Raw genomic sequence first — 20,436 nt, forward strand, 5'->3', positions numbered from 1 at the left:
CATGGGGCGGAGTCAGTGGGAAATTCCATTGACAATGATAGGACCAAAAGATCCCGCTACCGGCCAGTGGTGCACAGTCTCCCACCGCGAGAAAGACACCTCAGGGAGGCTAGGGAATCCTGTCCTATATCTCTAAAGGGGGAAAATCAGAGAGAGAATCAGCTCCTGTTGCTCTCTCTTAGACCTTCTAGCAATCTGTTTCTGCTGGTATTAAAAGAGATCCAAGTTAAAGTCACGTTTTTGGTCTCTTGACTAGGGATCATTATAACACAAGTAGATCGTATAAAGGCAAGCGGAGGAATTTATTAACAATAATTTTTTCAACAATAAGTGAAATATAGATTGTACTGTTCACTGATGTCCTCTGATACTTAAATGGCAAATAAAAACATTGGTAGCAGCTGTGAAGCAAGGCATTTGCTGTCACAGATACAAGTTTTACACAACAGATTTATGAAATGTATGGGACAGTGTTTGACAGATTGGTGGTAAATAGTTTTTCATGTTAGGAGATAAATAAATATTCCATTGTTAAGTAAAATAAACAGGCTTCAAAGCAAGAATTCAACCCAAAGTATAAGGATATGAACCAGGATTGCTCATGTAATTCACAAGTGCCAACATCCATAATTTGAATGTATGTCAAGTATACTGGAATGTTGCTGAGTGCCAATTTCACAAATTCTAATATGCTTTAGGTATTGAATTGAGATTGTGTGAATTATAAGAGCAAGCTGTATTCAGTTGAGAAGCTGTTCCCTCTGAAGAATACATCAAGAACTAGAGGGCACAGATTCAAAATGATGGGCAGGAGGAATAGAAGTAGAGGAAAAATGTTTTCACTCAGAGTGGTTGGAGTGTGGAACAAACTTCCTGAGAGGGTGGTGGAGGCAAATTTGATTGAAGGGTTCAAAAGGGAGTTGACTTGCTATCTGAAAAGAAATAATGTGCAAGGTTACAGGGAAAAGGCTAGAAAATGGGAGGAGGCAGAACGCTTTTCCAGAGAGCCAGCGCAGACTCAATGGGCTGAATGATCTCCTACACTGCAAATATTCTGTGATTTTGTGATTGTTTTAGATAGGGAGAAAGTTCAAAATCCAAAAGAAATACCAAGCTAAGCTATTTCTGTTATTTTATAGAGTGAATCGAGGTTCTATGAGAAATATCAGGCTAAGCCATACTTATTTGCTGCGGAAAGCAAAGAGACTCGTTCATTGACTCAGTCTTGTGCTGGGAAACCCAAAGGCCTTCTGGAGCAGTTTGAGATTAGGAGGAGAAAAGCGAAAGACAAAGAAGAAAGGTAATTATTGCAGGAATAACAGCTAACATATGCATTTTGATTCTTGCTTCAGTATGTTTGATTATAAAAATGTATTTTATTTATTATTATTTTAGTGAGCTCTTTAATAACTGGATTTCTAAGCTCCAGGACAGCATTGAAGGGGTATGTAAATGTCAAGTCTGAATATTTTCTCAATACTAATTTTACACTTCCGACATTCGCTCCAACATGTGAATACCATGATGTAGTAAGCAATAGGTCTGAACATTATTCTAATTATATTGGAATTGGCTCCATTGGGACGGCACAATGGTTAGCACTGCTGCCTCACAGCTCCAGGGACTTGGGTTTGATTCAGGCCTTGGGTCACTGTGTGGAATTTGCACGCTCTTCCCATGTCTGCATGGGTTTCCTCTGGGTGCTCCGGTTTCCTCCTCTATGCAGGTTAGGTGGATTGGCTATGCTAAATTGCCCCTTAGTGTCCCAAGATGTATAGATTAGTGGGATTAGCAATGGGAAATGTGTGGGGTTACGGGGATTGGGTAGGGGAGAGGGGCTGGGTAAGATACTCTGTCAGAGTTGGTGCAGACTCAGTGGGCCTAATGGCCTCTTTTGCAATGTAGTGATTCAATGGGCCCAATTTTACCATCAAGTTGCGCCCGTTTTCGGGCATGAAAACTTGGTAAAGTGGGGCATGAGGCGAGTAGCACGATCCATGCCCACCTTCGTGCCGGTTCCCCCTTTACCAAGGCCAGAAAATGGCCGCGGTCGGGACTGCGTCTGAAATGGGCACGACGGCCATTTAAATACATTTACATGCATTTAAATTGACTTAATGGGCTGCACGCCCAACCTTACCGGCACTTCCCCCTTTACCACTGCATTCGTCCATCCAGAATTGGTGCGAAACAGACATGCTCCACAAAAGTCCGATTCGGGCGCTCCAGTTAGTGAGGAGGTAAGTGCCGAATGTCCGACGGCTCTCTGCTTGAGATGGGGGGGAGGGGGGGTCCGCTGCCACTCTGCCTGAGATCAGTGAGGAGGAAGGGTGGGTCCGCTGCCACTCTGCCTGAGATCAGTGAGAGGGAAGGGTGGGTCCGCTGCCACTCTGCCTGAGATCAGTGAGAGGGAAGGGTGGGTCCGCTGCCAGTCTGCCTGAGATTAGTGAGGGGGGGGGGGTCCGCTGGCACTCTGCCTGAGATCAATGAGGGGGAAGGAGGGGGGGGGGGCCACGATCAGTCTGGGTGGCAGAGAGGGTGGGGGGGATAAGGGGGTCAGTAATGTTGGGCGGGTGGGGCAATGTCTGTGGGGGCCAGGGGGAAGCATTATCCGGCCCGGGAGCGATGTGGCAGGGAAGCTGCATTCTGTCTTTTTTACGCATGTGCAGTTGGAGACGCCGATTGGAGCTGCAGGATTTCGGGTGGGTTAAGCCCCGCCCACAGGCTTGTGCAGTGCGATTCGCAATCACTGATATTTTTGCAGGCAGAGTGTGTATGGGGGCACCTGAGAATGGGTCTAAAAGTCGGATCTGAAACACTCCCAGTTTCAAGTCCGCCCAGCCCTTAGAATCAAAATGGTAAAATAGGGCCTTATGATTCTATAAGGATATATTTTACACCTTCAGAGGAAAAACGAAGGTTGATTTTCCTCTGTGGGTACCTGATGGTTGCCTGACCAATGTGACATAGCTCAGGTTGGCTACATTTACCAAAACAGCACGTAACTTGTTTCAGGTCATAGCACTTCCTGACTGGGCCCCATGCCAGTAAACTAGACAGAAAACAGGAGTGAAACTACATGACGAGAGAGGTCTATAATTGTGCTTCCAGTTGCACCACTGGGGAGCAGCAGCTAGAAGACTTAAAGATTATTTTGATATAGGGTGAGGGGAACTAAGGCTTATGTGGATCATAAACACCAGTCACGATCTGTTGGGTGGAATGGTTTGTTGCTGAGTTGTATTTAATTCTAGGGAGTGAGGGAAGGTCCCCTGTTGATATTCCTCCAATGTTTGGTAGCTCTAGGAATCCTCTGAAACCCTTGCTCTGTAGAAGCCTCGACACAGACCTTTTTGGCAGCTATCCTGCTGCACTTACAATGAGGTGGGAGGCCATGAATGCTTCCTCTCATTTTACTAACGGCATAATACTGAGTCAATCCCTCTGATAAATGTTAGCCAGTTGGCATACCATGACATACCAGTGTAGCACCTAGAGGCAGAGACACGATGGTTTGGTTTCTGGCCTGTTTTTCTCTTCTATATGGCTTTGGAACATCAATTCTTAGAGCACAACAAAGAGGAAAATCTACCCTTTAATATCAAGTGACTTTTCAGGTAATTGAAGATTTTTAAAACTCATGAGGCTGATTCTTTTGACCTGGACCCCTCCTAGATGCTGAGCAAACATGATGGAGACCAATTAGGCTGTGTCTCTGACCCCATTGTTTTGATTCCAAAGCTTTTGTCAAAGGGCAGATCAAAGCCTGCACTTGCATTTGGAACAGACCAAGTGTTGTCATGGCAATGTGATGGAAGGGCATTCTTCAGACTCAATTCCCTCTGATTACATACAACATGCACTAATTTCCAGCAGAACCCCAAGCTTCTGGTGCCTGTGTCTGGACCCTGTCACCTTGCAGAGCTGAGTGGATGAAGCAGTAAAGCAAACAGCACTGACAGGGGCCCAACAGCTTTTTGACCCCAAGTGGGCAGCACGGTGACACAGTGGTTAGCACCAGGGACCTGGGTTCAGTTCTCACCTTGGATGGTGACTATGCGTGGAGTTTGCACATTCTCCCCATGACTGCATGGGTTTCCCCCGGGTGCTCTGGTTTCTTTCCACACTCCAAAGATGTGCAGGTTAGGTTGATTGGCCATGCTAAATTGCCCCTTAGTGTCAGGAGGGCTAGCAGGGTAAAAACATGGGGTTACGGGGATAGGGCCTGGATAGGATTGTGGTCGGTGCAGACTCTATGGGCCAAATAGCCTCCTTCTGCGCTGTAGAAATTCTTGTTGGAGAACAGCAATCGGAAAATCCTGTGGCTGGTAGCCAAGCCCACACTCACTTTGAACATAAATTGGTTAATTTACAGTAAGGTAACTTAAAATCTTTTTCTTAAATTCATGTCTTCAAGATAGACAGGAGTAATAAAGTGCCCTTTTTCCACAAAACAGAATTTACAATTAAACATAATAGCAGGTCCAAGAAGAGAAGTCCTTAAAAAAATCCTGATGAATTACTTCATGTAGTGCTCTGCTTCTGTTACATCCTCATTATCCTTCTATGTTGCAGATTGCTTGTTGATTCTCTTTGACTACAAATGAGCACATACCTCTCAGTCGATGTATAGTGAAGAATGAAGCATACCACTTCACCTTGTGCTACCTTTATCAGCATTTCCCCCTTTACCACCGCATTTGCCAATCCGGAACTGTGCCGTAATGGACCTGCTAAATAAAAGTCTGAAACGGACGCTCCAGCTTCTGAAGGGCACGTTCAGTGTTTCCAACGGCTCTCTGACTCAGATCAGTGGTTGGGGGGGGTGGGGGAGGAGGGAGACACATATAGGGCCTGATTTTACCATTTTCATTCTAATTGCCGAATCTGGGCGTAATGCAGATCTGACTTAGAAATCTGCTTGCAGGCGCCCCCATACGCTGTCAGCCATCTCCAGTCCCATTCGCGCTGTGGGCGGGGCTTAGCGTGGCCGAAACGATTGGAGCTCTGAACTGCGCATGCGCAGTTTGAAAAAAATTTGAAAAAGCGCGCCCGTGTCAGATCGCTCCCAGACCGCAGAAAGCGGAGAAAGCGGCCCGGGAGCGAAAATCAGGAGCGAGGGTGCACACACACATCACTGTTGCCCTTATCCACCCCCCCCCTCCTCACTACCCACACATGTCACTGTCCCCCTTATCCACCCCCCCCACGACCCACACACATCACTGTCCCCCTTATCCACCCCCCCCCTCCTCACTACCCACACATGTCACTGTCCCCCTTATCCACCCCCCCCACGACCCACACACATCACTGTCCCCCTTATCCACCCCCCCACTACCCACACACATCACTGTCCCCCTTATCCACCCCTCCCACTACCCAGAACGATCGCCACCCCTGCCCCCCTCCCCACTGGTCGCCCGCAGAGTGGCAGCGGACCCCCACCAGAGATACATCTGCCCCCCCACCCACCTACCAGTGAGTGATGCCCCCCCCCCCCCCCGGACAACGATCTGGCCTCACTCACTCCCCCCCCCCCCCTGCAGAATGGTCTGGCCTCACTCCCCCTCCCCTCCAGAGGAACATCTGACCCGCCTCCTCCTCCTTCCCCACCAGACAACGATCAGCCCTCCCCATCACCACCAGACAACAATCAGCCCTGCCCCCCCATAACCAGACAACGATCTGGCCTCACTCCCTTCCTCCCCCCCTCAACCAGAGAATGATCTGACCTGCCTCCCTCCTCCCCCACCCCCCCAACCACTGATCTGAGTCAGAGAGCCGTTGGAAACACTGAACGTGCCCTTCAGAAGCTGGAGCGTCCGTTTCAGACTTTTATTTAGCAGGTCCATTACGGCGCGGTTCCGGATTGGCAAATGCGGTGGTAAAGGGGGAAATGCTGATAAAGTTGGGCGGACAGTTCATGAATTCAATTTAAATGCATGCAAATGCATTTAAATCGTCATTGCGCCCGTTTTGGGCGCAAATCGAATCGCTGCCATTCCCGGGTTTCGGTAAAGTGGCAATCTGTGCGGGTGCGGATCGCGATAATGGCCTTTCACCTGACTTTACCACGTTTTCACGCCAAATGGTAAAATAGGGCCCATAGAAAATGTGTCCAGCTAGTGTGAAAATGGGAGAGTTGTAGGTCTATCTTTTGGGCGGGTATTTGCACCCAATCTTGTGCACATAGTACATGAAAAAAAATGGGCTAGGCCATTACTAGCTACTACAGGCAGTGGGCAGGACCTAATTTGCCAGCCAGCAGCAGAGGGGGCTATTACGCATGTGCAGACCTGTCTGTATAGTGCGCAAGAAACAATACTTTTCACTGTATGCTTATACCTGTGACAATAATAAATCAAATCAAATCAAAGCGATCGTTGGGGTGAGGGAGCGTTCGCAATAGCAATAGCAGAGCTGTGAAGCCCCTGCTGTTGGAGCCAGCCTCAACTAACCATGCCTAAACCCCGCCGATCGCAAGCCCCACACTGCCTGGAAATGTAGCCCCTGCCCCCCATGTCACCCAGACCAATTGTGCTCCCTCCTTCCCTTACATCGATCTGATGCAGAGCTGCAGCGGGCTTCCCCTTCCACTGATTGCAGGCAGAGTGGCAGCGGGCCTCACTCCCTCACCCCAATGATCGCTTTGATTTGATTTATTATTGTCACATGTATTAGCATAGAGGGAAAAGTATTGTTTCTGGCACGCTATACAGACAGAGCATACCGTTCATAGAGAAGGAAACATAGCTAGAATGTAGAGAAAGATCAACTTAATGCAAGGTAAGTCCATTCAAAAGTCTGACGGCGGCAGGGAAGAAGCTGTTCTTGAGTCGGTTGGTATGTGACCTCAGACTTTTGTATCTTTTTCCTGACGGAAGAAGGTGGAAGAGAGGATGTCCGGGGTGCGTGGGGTCCTTAATTATGCTGGCTGCTTTGCCGAGGCAGCGTGAAGTGAAGACAGAGTCAATAGATGGGAGGCTGGTTTGCGTGATGGATTGGGCTACATTCACGACCTTCGTAGTTTCTTGCAGTCTTGGGCAGAGCAGGAGCCATACCAAGCTGTGATATAACCAGAAAGAATGCTTTCTATGGTGCATCTGTAAAAGTTGGTGAGAGTCGTAGCTGACATGCCAAATTTCCTTCGTCTTTTGAGAAAATAGAGGCATAGGTGGGCTTTCTTAACTATAGTGTCGGCATGGGGGATCAGGACAGGTTGTTGGTGATCTAGACACCTAAAAACTTGAAGCTCTCGATCCTTTCCACTTTGTCCCTGTTCGCAGCTGCAGTGGCGGTGGAACTCCCCTCCCTCCCCAATCGGGCTGTTGCGGTCTGGCCCCGCCCCATCCAGGCTCTGTGCACCCCCCCCATAGGTCCCCCGATCTGCAGTGCAATGTGCCTGGTGGGTATTGCCAAGGTGCCAGGCTGGCACTGCCTAAGGGGCACCCCCCTTGCCCTCGGCCTCTCCGGGGGCCCTCAATGTTGTCTGGTTTTACCGGTGAGTGCAACAGAACTGTTCCCCGTTCATGGGGAGCAGGTGTTTTCCTCGCTGGAGAGAACGTCTCCCGGTGAGGCCATAAAGGCGGGTGAGCCCGGACGATTAAGCGCCAGGCTCGCTAATCACATGGAAATCAACATTTTAATAAATTTAAATAATTTGTTCAGCCTCTCGCCGGAAAGGGCGGGAGATTGACCTCGCTGAAAATTTGGCTCCAGTAAGATCGCGAAAGCTGAGCAATTGGGTGCGATCCAGATTTCTCGGCTCTCGAGCGATTATACTGGCTCGCTCCGCCCATCGGTGGGAGGGGTGAACCGGTAAAGTTACGCCCATATTTGTAAACTCTTTCCTCCTATTGTCTCAACAGCAGAATTATCATTTTAGCAGAAAAATAGCCTGTCTGATTAGGGATGAGGTCCTTACCTCTCACATGTAACTAGTTTAGGCTATTTGCTAAGCGACACGGGTGTTGCGTGTTGGTATTAAGGGCAATGTTTCAAGTTGGTAAAATGTTTGGAAAACCAACTATGCCCACTCTCCTGGACCTATGCGTTGATATGTAGAAACCATTGCTTGTGATTTTAGACCATTTGGGGCCTTCATAAACCACAATTATTTACTGTTGTGGAGAAAGATACTCTGGGTTAAACAGATCCTCACTGGACCACAGCCCTCAGGTGATGGTGTCTTATGAATGCCATGTATTTTGGAAGAATCTGACATTTTTCCTGTTACACACTTGTTCTGAACTTAATGTTATCACACATTGTCAAAACGGCATTTGTGCATTGGGTATCATATATCAGTGCCACTCATTTGAAGAATGACTGCTCTTATTACTGTAGTTAAGGAATACACAAAACATAGAATTTACTCTATTAATATTGATTATGGAATTTACTCAGTATTAATATTGATTATGATAACCTGTGAGTGTCTTGATAATTTGTTTGTGACCTGATTGTTGCAATTTTAAATGCCACTCTTTGTATGTAACATTTAGAAAGTGATAGAGGTCACAATTCTGGAATTTAATATCGTTGGTGTTAAAATACAATGTTCAATGCAATCATGATGCATTTCTTTATGCATTTTTAAACAAGGAAGTTAATCCACTGCAGTTAACAGGATAATAATGCACACAGTGCAAAACTGGGCAGATTAAATCAATTGCTTGCTAATATATTCAAAAATTACCCTGTGCCTGTGACTAATTGCTTTTTTATTTTAAAGATTATAACGTGCTTTAATAATCTTGAAAAGAAGGCTGAACTACACAACAAATTGGTTCTTGAGGGATTGGAAAGTATGTCGAAAACAAGTAAGTTCACTGTGCTAAAAGGATTTTCAAATAATGTTTTGTAGAAAGAATGAACACTATTAAGGCAAATCACAGGTCCCACCCACAATGGCCTGCCCCCATACTCTTAATTTCATAATCTGATGAAATGGATCACCTGCTCATTGTTAGACACATGTATGATTTTCATTCCATTGAAATTCAAAACAAATGGAAAATGTCAATGAAACTGAGAACATTCCAATTTAATAATAGCTACAATAAGCGCAGTATGCATGTTTTTAAAGTCCAGAATTTGATGAACCATACATCAGATGCAGTCTCCAAATCGAGTACAACCATAGCAACAGAGTATGGAAGATATGCAGATTGGATTGTAATCTCTGTAGTAACAAACAAACTACCTTTGCAAAAGCAAGCATAACAAGGTTTTTATTTCATGCTAAGTGGCATGTAATATGTTCTAAATGTGCAACACTTTTCTAATCAGCCATTGAAATGAACACCTCTCATTATAGCATGGATTTTTATGTGTCACGTTATATTGAAAGAAAATCATCGGGGTGTATAATGGATGGTTGATCTGCTACAGTCCACTTTTCTGTTGGAATTGAAAATTTGTGATCTATTTAGAGTTAAAATATGCAAACAGACTATGCAATAATCAACAAATGAATTCTATCTCTATAATACAGCAAGTAATCTCACAACACCAGGTTAAAGTCCTACAGGTTTATTTGGTAGCACCGAGCTTTCGGAGCACTGCCCCTTCATCAGGTGATTCATCACATCATCTCTATAATAGGAATAGAGAGGGTTGTAACTCATTGGTCCAACTAGTATTGAACTTTATATTATATTCCAGTTTGTTGTATGATTATCTATACGCATTATTGACATCCAAATGTTAATTTCAAAAATACCCAATGCAATCATTATTTTATGAAATCTAAATTTGGACTTTATTTAAAAAGTCACCACTAATTCAGGCATTTTCCAAATGGGGTATTTTGATAAATTGTGGGTGAGTTTTACATATGATTACATAGCCACTAGGTGGAGCACTGCACAGTAGTCAAAGTTCTAATTATTTCCTGTACAGGTTAAACAAGACAAGTTAGTTCATGAACTAAATATAATTTTTAATGTTTAAAAGACAGACATTTCCTAAAAGCATGAAAGTAATGTTCAAACAAAATGGAAACCATGAAGGTCAAGCGAGAGTGGCAATGTATAAATATTCAGAATATTTCTTGTTAAGGACTTGTAAGAATACGTAATTCTAAGCCAGAATTTCCTGTAAGATTTTTATGTTGCTTCCAATATACTGATACATGGAAAATATTATTCAGGCAAATATTTCCTTGGCAACATTTGAGATTACTTAAGTTGCATTAACTCAGCAGTGTTGCCCACCCTTAGTAACCCAGAATTAATATTAATTTCCAATATCCACCCTCACTAACCCAGCTTGAATTTCCAAGTTACTTCACCCTCCTGCAAAGAATTATGACTGTTCCACAATTTTGTGCATTGTTATACACTTCTCATCTTGTTTCACCTCCCTCCACCCCCCTTTCAGTGCAGGAGAACATAAACTCACACTATGAATCAATAATGAGTGCCTTGGAGACCAAAAGCAGTACCGAGCAAATTCTGGAAATGGACAAGAGGCTTGTAGCTGTAAGTTATGTTTTTTTCATAATGTGAATAAATAAATTGTGGATTGAAACAAATTAAGTTTTTTAAAATCTCTTTTACATCATTTTATAGTTGTTTTGTAGTATAGAACTTAACCATTGCTGAAAGAAGACATCTTGTCAAAGTTTTTTGTCTGGCACTGATCAGGACAATCACAAGAATACCAATGTCAGGGAAAACAATAAGTTTATACTGTATGAGAAGAAGGTATTGATTGGTTGTCAAGTGGATTCTAATTGGTAGAGGCGTTGCCTTGGAGAATGCATACGTTAATGAGGACTGATAGCTAATTGCCAAGCATTGTGTGAAAGTGTAAATTAGGCAGCTTGTCTCTGGTCAAGCTATTTTCCTGAGGAATGAAACAGCAACTGGCTATCATTTATTTTGCAGATGAAATAGGCACACTACAAGCCTGACTGACAGTTGTACAATCTGACAATCAAAGTGCTACTATTGCATATACTAGAAGCTACATATATTAATACATGGGGCTGTAATGACTTCAGTCGGGCCATTGAGGTTGGCTATTTGGAATATGAACTCCGGTCCGATGGTAGTGGGTTATCGTTGATATTTGCTTACAAAGTCAGTTACAGATTTCCCTGATTAAGGATCCAATTGATGGGCCAATCAGGGAGTCTTTGCCGTGCACTTAACTGGGAGTGTCAGTTCCTCTGATACCCCCAGAGGTAGACTGCTAACTGCTAGCTCTCCGTATATGTTAGAGTTTGTAAATAAAGGGATTTTGGTGAAGGGACTTCTGCCTCTGAAGACTTAATGTAGGGGCCCTGTTCTTTGCAGACAGAAGAGCAGGTACACAAATTGTGCCTGTTTCAGCGCAACAAACTAAATGATACCATTCACTGGTTCATTCCTCAGGGCAATGCCTTGACCAATCAGAATCAAACTATGCTCAGCAGTTAACTGTCAGTATCATTAACAGGCACATTCTCCATGGCAACGCCTCCATCAATCAGAGTCTACTTACCAGCCAATCAGCACTCAGCCGTCATATAGTATAAAGTTGTTGTTTCCTCAACATTGTATTCTTGTGACTGTCCTAATGAGTACAAGACAAAAAGCTTTGACAGAGTTTTTTCAGTAATACATAATTTTATGTACAGCAATTGTTGTTAGAACTAACTCCTAAATTGAATTAATGACTTTTCACTATTCTTTAAAATCCAATTAGTTTGTTTTTGAAATTTGTCTTCCATATTGTCTTTTGAGAATTGGAGAACAGCAAGGTTTATTTTTCCTGCCAGCAGAAGAATCCAACCATACTTATTGTGACAAACATGCAATTATCAAAAATTAAAAAGACAGAAGGAACTAATTTATCTGTCATTATTTTTATGATCATTTTGGTCATGTAAAATATGCATAATTATATGAATCTTTTGGCAATGTTTATACTTACACTGCTTAAATTGTATATCAGGTTGGGTTTGCCTATTGTTCCAATTATGTGAAATGCATTTTTTACTATTTAAGTCCATAAATTTCAGCAATTGCTTGATGTAAATGAGGGAACCTGTGACAATGTGCATTAAACATTTTATTTCTATTACATTTCAACAAAGGCAATCCTCAGAATTGCTAATTAGAATTAAAACGATTTGTGAATGCATTTTTCACTTGGGATACTACATACTTTTATAGATTTTTAATTTACCAGCTTTGTGTTTTGTTAATAAAAACTTGCATTCTCATTTTATTGTTGGCACACTATTACCAGCTAAGGACAGACAATACATTTATCTGCAAACTCTCTCTGATAGTCAGTAATTAACAGGTGCTGTACAATCTCCCAGATTGACTTATCCCTCATTATTCCATCCTTTTTGGGATCAAGTTTTTTGATTTGTCACTTTGAGCCTGATTTTACCATCAAGTTGCGCCCGTTTTTGGGTGTGAAAATTTGGTAAAGTCGGGCGTGAAGCGAGTAGCACGATCCACGCCCGCCTCCACGCCGGTTCCCCCTTTACCAAGGCCGAAAATGGCCGTGATCGGGACCGCGCCCAAAACGGGCACGACGGCCATTTAAATGCATTCACCCATCCAGAATCGGCGGGAAACAGACATGCTCCACAAAAGTCCGATTCGGATGCTCCAGTTAGTGGGGCGGTAAGTGCTGAGTTTCCGACGGCTCTCTGCTTGAGATTGGTGGGAGGAGGGTCCGACGGCTCTCTGCTTGTGATTGGGGGGAGGGGGGGGTGGTCCGCTGTCCCTCTGCCTGAGAGCGGTGGGGGGGGGAAGGGGCTCCGCTGCCACTCTGCCTGAGATCGGTTGGGGGAAGGGGGCAGAGACCCGTGATCAGTCTGGGTTGGGGGGGGGGGTGGTGTGGAGGATAAGGGGGTCAGTAATGGTGGGGCAATATCTGTGGGGGCCAGGTGGAGGCATTATCCGGCCCAGGAGGGATGGGCAGGGGAGCGGCATTCTTTCATTTTTTTTCTGCACATGCGTTGTTGGAGGCGCCGATCGGAGCTGCAAGGTTTCGGGTGCATTAAGCCCCGCCCACAGGTTTCTGCAGTGCGTTTCGGAATTGCTAATACTTTTGTAGGCAGAGTGCGTATGGGGACGCCTCAGAATGGGTCTAAAAGTCGGATCTGAAATGCTCCCAGTTTCCGTTCTGCCCAGCACCTAGAATCAAAATGGTACAGTCTGGCTCTTTATCTCTAAAATACAGGCTTAGGTCGGAACGATTGCGTTGGGAACTGTTGGAATACACCTGTGCCCTATCACTCTGGTTTAGAAATTGGGAAACAGGGTGCAATTTCAATGCCAGGTGAGGGCTTTGATACTCCCAATATGGGGCCTAGGGCCTCAATTACAATGTAAGTGCTGAGCTTTGGTGATTTAGAGATAGCTCACCCGGTGAAATGTTGCTAAATGGTTGGCTACTGTGACACTAGCAGGATTACAAAGAACAATGAACAATACAGCACAGGAACAGGCCCTTTGGCCCTCCAATCCTACGCCGCTCATGTGCCCAACTAGACCATTCGTTTGTATCCCTCTATTCCCAGTCTGTTCATGTGGCTATCTAGATAAGTCTTAAACGATCCCAGCGTGTCCGCCTCAATCACCTTGCTTGGGAGTACATTCCAGACCCCCACCACCCTCTGTGTAAAATACGTCCCCCTGACATCTGTGTTGAACCTTGCCCCCCTCACCTTGAACCTGTGACCCCTTGTGTTCGTCACCTCCGACCTGGGAAAAAGCTTCCTACTGTTCACCCTATCTATGCCCTTCATAATTTTATACACCTCTATTAGGTCGCCCCTCATCCTCCGTCTTTCCAGGGAGAACATCCCCAGTTTACCCAATCTCTCCTCATAGCTAAGATCCTCCATACCAGGCAACATCGTGGTAAACCTTTTCTGTACTCTCTCCAAAGCCTCCACGTCCTTCTGGTAGTGTGGCGACCAGAACTGGACGCAGTATTCCAAATGTGGCCTAACCAACGTTCTATACAGCCGCAACATCATATGCCAACTTTTATATTCTATGCCCCGTCCAATAAAGACAAGCATGCCATATGCCTTCTTCACCACCCTCTCCACCTGTGCTGCCACCTTTAAGGATCTGGCATTGTTAGGTAAATGTGGAAGAGGGCCAGGTCAGGGTGATTGATCCTACCAAATCTGAATGTGCCATTGAAGCACTGCTGATCCTTCTGGTTGCACGTTCCAGGTCACCGATTAGTATCGTGCGAGTTTAGCGTGTGGCGCTTTAAGCGCTGGGGCATTAATAGAGAATGTGTTTTGCTAGAGGCGCAGGACCCTACTTTAAATAAATTGTTTCCACCTTCAAGTTTTAATAATGTGCCTCCTGACTCCGGTGTTGCTGTTTTACCCAGTATGGAGACTTAGGAGCTGTGTGTCACCATTGCCCAAAAAACAGTGATCCCTAGGTAGTGATCATAATGCATTGGTGTTGATACACCAATGCATTATGTTCCATCAGATTTTTAATATTGTGTGAATTATGAAAGGAAAATAATGTGATCATTAGAGAAACTTTGATCTCTTACATCTCCTGACAGTGTCTGAATGTTATTGGTGGATGCTTGAAAGTGGGTCATAGACATGCTATTGGCCAAAAAATATGTCTTATTTACAGAGTATTTAATAATTCTGTTGTGAAGTGTTGCAGATCAGTCTTTACTAATAGACAGATCTCATACACTTTGCATTGTATTTTCTGCTATTTTCATGAATTATTCTCGATAGTTGATTTCTCTTATGGTCAAACTGTGTGAAAATGACACAAGATAAATACTAGAAGGTTTATTATGCATTAATTATACTTCATAGTTTGCATCCATGTCTAGCGTATCATCTGTGATTCATTCTGCCTCCTATTTCCTCTAATGAGACTGTGTACTGTTCTGGTCACCCTATTATAGAAAGGATATTATTAAACTAGAAAGAGTGCAGAAAAGATTTACAAGGGTGCTACCGGACTTGATTGTTTGAGTTATAAAGAGAGGCTGGATAGACTGGGACTTTTTTCCCTGGGCCGTAGGAGGCTTAGGGGTGATCTTAATGAGGTCTATAAAATAATGAGGGGAATAGATGAGGTAGATAGTCAACATCTTTTCCCAAAAGTAGGGAAGTCTAAAACTAGAGGGCATAGGTTTAAGATGAGAGGGGAGAAATACAAAAGGGTCGAGAGGGGAGAAATACAAAAGGGTCCAGAGGGGCAATTTTTTCACACAGAGAGTGATGAGTGTTTGGAACAAGGTGCCAGAGGTAGTAGTAGAGGTGGGTACAATTTTGTTTTTTAAAAAGCATTTAGACAGTGACATGGGTAAGATGTGTATAGAGGGATATAGACCAAACGCGGGCAATTGGGACTAGCTTAGTGGTTAAAAAAAAGGGCAGCATGGACAAGTTGGGCCGAAGGGCCTGTTTCCACACTATAAACCTCAATGACTTTATGAAACAGATTGACACAGTCAAGGTATGTGAATAAACTGTCTACGCAATGATATTTGTGAATATTAATGCCTGCATTTCTCAAAGCTGCTTTACTTCAAGCAGTTTTAATACAAGTAATGCGAATCTTATTTATAGTCTAGACAAACTTCATTGTGTTGTTTAACAACTTTCTTTTCAATTTTGCATGTCTAATAAGAGGTGGAAATGTGTTAGAAACAAGATAAGTCACTTTCTGAACTTGTGCTAGTTTGCATAAAATAGCAGTCTACCTGCTGCCTATAACATGGTTGACCACACACCATGGGGGTGATCTTACCAAAAAGGTCAAAGTGTCGAACAACCATGAAAGGGGGAGAGTTTCAGATCCATTTTGTGGGTGAGTTTCAAAATGTAGTCTTATGCCACTTTGTGCAAAACATATTGCATAGTCTGTTGCTCGCCTGCAGGGGGATGAATTAGCTGTTAATTAGCTGGGTGGAGCATTCTAATCTAATTCTATCCAATCGCAGCCACACTGCTCCCAAGCTGTTACTTTTGGTTCCCCTAAGAATCTATCCTTGGCTCCTTGCTATCTATATGCAACCCATTGTTGACATCAAAAAATAGCATTAGATTTCAAATGTATATTGCAACACCCACTTTACCTCACCAGGGCCTGAGAACCATAGAATCGCTACAAAAGGGGCCATTCGGTTTGAATCTGCACCGACTCTGAAACAGCATCTTACCCAGGCTCACCATCCCCATCCTATCCCTGCAACCCTGTATATTTAGCATCCATCTGACCTACATATCTTTGGACACTAAGGGCCAATTAGCATGTCTAATCCACCTAACCTGCACATCTTTGAACTGTGGGAGGAAACCGGAGCACCTGATGGAAACTCACACAAGCATGGGAGAATGTGCAAACTCCACACAGTCACCCAAGGCTGGAATTGAATCTGGGTCCCTGGCGCTGTGAGGCATCAGTGCTAACCACTGTACCACCGTGTCTCCACAATCATCAGCAATCTGTTACTTGATGCTGAAATCAGCACACATAGTGCAAAATTATGTCCAAGCTGAGTGAGAGATTGTGGAACAGCAACGTGACTGAGAACTGCAACTGTGCATCTACCAAGCCTGCATCCTCAGTGGCTCAGCCACGTTCATCAGATGGTTGACAGAAGTATACTCAAGGACTTTCTGTATAGTGAACTCGGCAGGTAATGACCTGCTGGATGTTCGTACCTCTGGTACAAGGGTCCTTACAAATGAGATGTGAAGTTCGTGGATATTGACGCTGACAACTGGGAGACAGTCACTAACAGCTCTGACCTCTGTAGGAAGGGCATTGGAATAGACAAGGAGAAACAGAGAGCTCAGCTGACCGAAAAGAGCGGCCAGAGTAAACAGGCCAGCAAATCCTGCAACTTCTCAGCCTGCTGCCTTCATCTGCAGCAACAACAACAGAGATTGCTATGCCATAATAGGCCCCAAGCCAGGTGATGTTCAACATAGAGTTGGCCACAACATGCAAACCATCATCCCACAACTCAGAAGGCTGCCAAAGATTATTGGCTGACTGTCTGAATTTATTTTCTGCTGAAATCCACATTGATGCCTTTTTTTACCTCTAGACTTGACTACTCTAACACACTCCTGGTTGGCCTTCAAAATTGCACCCTCATTAAACTGGAACTCATCCAAAACTCTGCTGCCCTATCCTCACTTGCACCAAGTCCTGTTGACTTATCACCCCTGTGCTCGCTAACCTTCATTGCTCCTGGTTAAGCAACACCTCAATTTTAAAATTCATATTTTCAAATCTCACCATGCTTTCACCCTTCCCTGTCACTGTAAACTCCTCCAGTGCCACAACTGTCTTGAAATGTCTTCCTTCATCTCATTCTGACATCTTGTGCGTCCCTGATTTTATTACTGCATTGCCAGTGGCCGTGCCTTCAGCTGCCTAGACTCCTTTCTCTGGAATTTTATCTCTTAAATCAGTCCGCCTCTCTATCTCTCTTTCCACTTTTACAGTTCTCCTTAAAACTTGCCTGTTTGGTAATCATTTGACCATCTGTTCTAATCTGCACGTATATGACATGGTGTCATTTGCTTTATGATGCTCCTGTGTAGTGCCGTGGGACATTTTATTCCATTAAAGGCACTACTATGATTATTTGCAACTGCATTTCTGTTGTGGTTTATGTGGCAGGGAGAGTGGCTGAACTTGGGTTTGTACATTATAAGCTGTACTTTTATTGGCGAAGAATTACACAGAGTGATATAGCACTAACTGAGGATGCTCGGCTTGTCCTGATTCTTCGAAAGAGATTACCAATCAGTCCTGTTCCTTGTTCTTTCCCCATAGCTCTGTAAATTCTTCCACTTCAAGTAAATAATATCTCCAAATTTGCAGATGACACAAATCTGGGGGATGCACAGTTGCTTCAGTGTGATTTGGACAAGCTGAGTGAGTGGGCCAAATACATGGAAGCTGCAGCATAATGTGGGTAAATGTGAGGTTATCCACCCTGATAGCAAAAACAGAAAGACAGATTATTATTTGAATGGCTGTAGATTGAGAACTATTTTCAAATGGTGGACAAACCCCTCATAACATTACATATAGCTGAGCACATTGTTTAATTAGTACAAAAGTTAGAATTTGTATTAAGTTAAATGTTCAAGTTATGCTTAAGTTTATTGTCTACACTTGCAGATGAATCATTCAAACATATGTCTCATTTATTATGAAGGGGAGGGATATAGAGCATGGGATTTTCCAACTATGCTCGCCCCAAAGCTGAAAAATCCCGTCCGAGGTCAACGGACCTTTGCTATGATTCGCGTGGAGGGCGGAATGGGAAAACGCCCCCAGTGTATTAGCGCAAAAAAGAGCAATGTATATGTTTTGTTTGAACATACCAAACATAATTGTACCATTAGAGGAGGTATGCAAGCAGAAGCAAAGAGGCTATTTAATAAAAGAAGCCATGTTATTCTTGCACTTTTCCTTCTGGACTGTTTCTATCTGTTCCTAGTCCAAAGAACCTCACACTGCCCAGTCCCTTTTGTTAGGAAATAGATATAAGCCGGAATTCTGCAGCCGTTCATACTGGCGGGATTCTCCGGTCCCACCAGTAACATACTCCTGCTTGCAGGGGTGCATCAATGGGAATTCCCATGGACAGTGGCGGGACCAGAGAACCTCGCCATGAGCAAACAACCCACCACCTTCAGCCGATGGGAAATACGCGGCTGGGAGATCGGAGAATTCCGGCCACAGTTATAAATAAGTCATATTTGTATTTGAGAGTGTTGGGAATAAGTTATGGCTTAACATTTAAGCTTAATTTGTGTGTTAAGAAAAGGTTAAGAGCTTGTATTTTGGTTTCATTTTTATAAAGTGGCTTTTAAGTCTGTGGGTGCGAAAACTTGGAGAAGTCGGGCGTGAGGCTAGTCGCGCGATCCGCACCCGCCTCCGCGCCAGTTCCCCCTTTACCAAGGCCCAAAAATGGCCGCGATCGGGCCCATGCCCGAAATGGGGGCAATGGCCATTTAAATACATTTGCATGCACTTAAATTGACTGAATGGGCTGCACGCCCAATCTTACCGGCACTTTCCCCTTTACCACCATGTTCGCCTATCCAGAATTGGCGCGAAACAGACATGCGCCACAAAAGTCTGATTCGGGCGCTCCAGCTAGTGAGGAGGTAAGTGCCAAGTGTCCAGTGGCTCTACTTGAGATCGGGGAGGTCGGGGGGGGGAATTCACTGCCACTCTGCCTGTGATCAGTGAGTGGGGGGGGGGTCCGCTGCCACTCTGCCTGTGATCAGTGAGGGGGAAAGGGGGCATCCGCTGCCACTTTGCCTGTGATCAGTGAGTGGGGGGGTCAGCTGCCACTCTGCCTGTGATCAGTGAGGGGGCAAGGGGGGGGGGGGGGTCCACTGCCACTCTGCCTGAGATCAGTGAGGAGGAAGAGGGGTCCGCTGCCACTCTGCCTGCGATCAGTAAGGGGGGAGGGGCCCGTGATCGGTCTGGGTGGTGGGGGGATAAGGAGGTCAGTAATGTTGTGGGGGTGGGGCAATGTCTGTGTGGGCCAAGGGGAGGCATTATTCAGCCCCAGTGCGATGTGGCAGGGAGCAGCATTCCTGTCATTATTTTTCAGCACATGCGCAGTTAGAGGCACCCATTGGAGCTGCAGGATTTTGTCGTGTTAAGCCCCGCCCACCAGCCTCTGCAGGGCGATTTGGAATCGCTGATGTTTTTTCAGGCAGAGTGCGTATGGGGGCGCCTGAGAACAGGTCTAAAAATCGGATCTGAAACACTCCCAGTTTCAAGTCCGCCCACCACTTAGAATCAAAATGGTAAAATTATAAGGAGGGGCTGGATAGGCTGGGACATTTTTTCCCTGGAGCGTGGGAGGATGAGCAGTGACCTATCTTATAGAGATTTATTAAATCATGAGGGGCATAGATAAAGTGAATAGCCAAGGTCTTTTCCCCAGGGTAGGGGAGTCCAAGACTAGAGAGCATACCTTTAAGATGAGAGGGGAAAGATTTAAAAGGGACCCAAGGGGCTACTTTTTCACACACACAGTGATGTGAATATGGAATGAGCTGCCAGAGGAGTTGGTAGAGGTGGGTACAATTACAACATTTAAAATACATTTGGACAGTTGCATGGATGGGAAAGATTTAGAGGGATAAGGGCCAAATGCAGGCAAATGGGACTGATTGGCCAAAGGGCCTGTTTCCGTGCTGTATATCTCTATGACCCAGAAAGAAGCAGCATTCCACAGACACTGGCAGTGAGTCCCAAATTAAAGAACAGAACAGTCCCAGAAACCCAGGGAATGGGACAGAAAAGAGTTCCAAGAAGACTGTGAGGTCAAAAGAACAAAGAACAGGATAAAAGGTAAAAGGTTTTGTTCAGTGGAGTTGAGAGTGAGGAGCAAGAAGAAGCCCCATGTTAAAAGGCAAAACTGCAGGAA

General features: G+C 44.7%; 1 protein-coding gene across 1 annotated transcript in view; it reads left to right on the plus strand.

Moving 5' to 3' along the window:
• Positions 1–20,436, plus strand: part of ccdc36 (coiled-coil domain containing 36) — a 40,714-nt gene that overhangs the window by 13,159 nt on the left and 7,119 nt on the right. Inside the window, exons 4-7 of the mRNA XM_078210170.1 lie at positions 1,140–1,300; positions 1,396–1,444; positions 8,738–8,825; positions 10,387–10,487. Coding sequence (XP_078066296.1) covers positions 1,140–1,300; positions 1,396–1,444; positions 8,738–8,825; positions 10,387–10,487 — 399 coding nt within the window. The remainder of the gene's footprint in view (positions 1–1,139; positions 1,301–1,395; positions 1,445–8,737; positions 8,826–10,386; positions 10,488–20,436) is intronic.

The sequence above is a fragment of the Mustelus asterias genome, chromosome 3 (assembly GCF_964213995.1).
Source record: "Mustelus asterias chromosome 3, sMusAst1.hap1.1, whole genome shotgun sequence".
NCBI classification, from domain to species: Eukaryota; Metazoa; Chordata; class Chondrichthyes; order Carcharhiniformes; family Triakidae; genus Mustelus; species Mustelus asterias.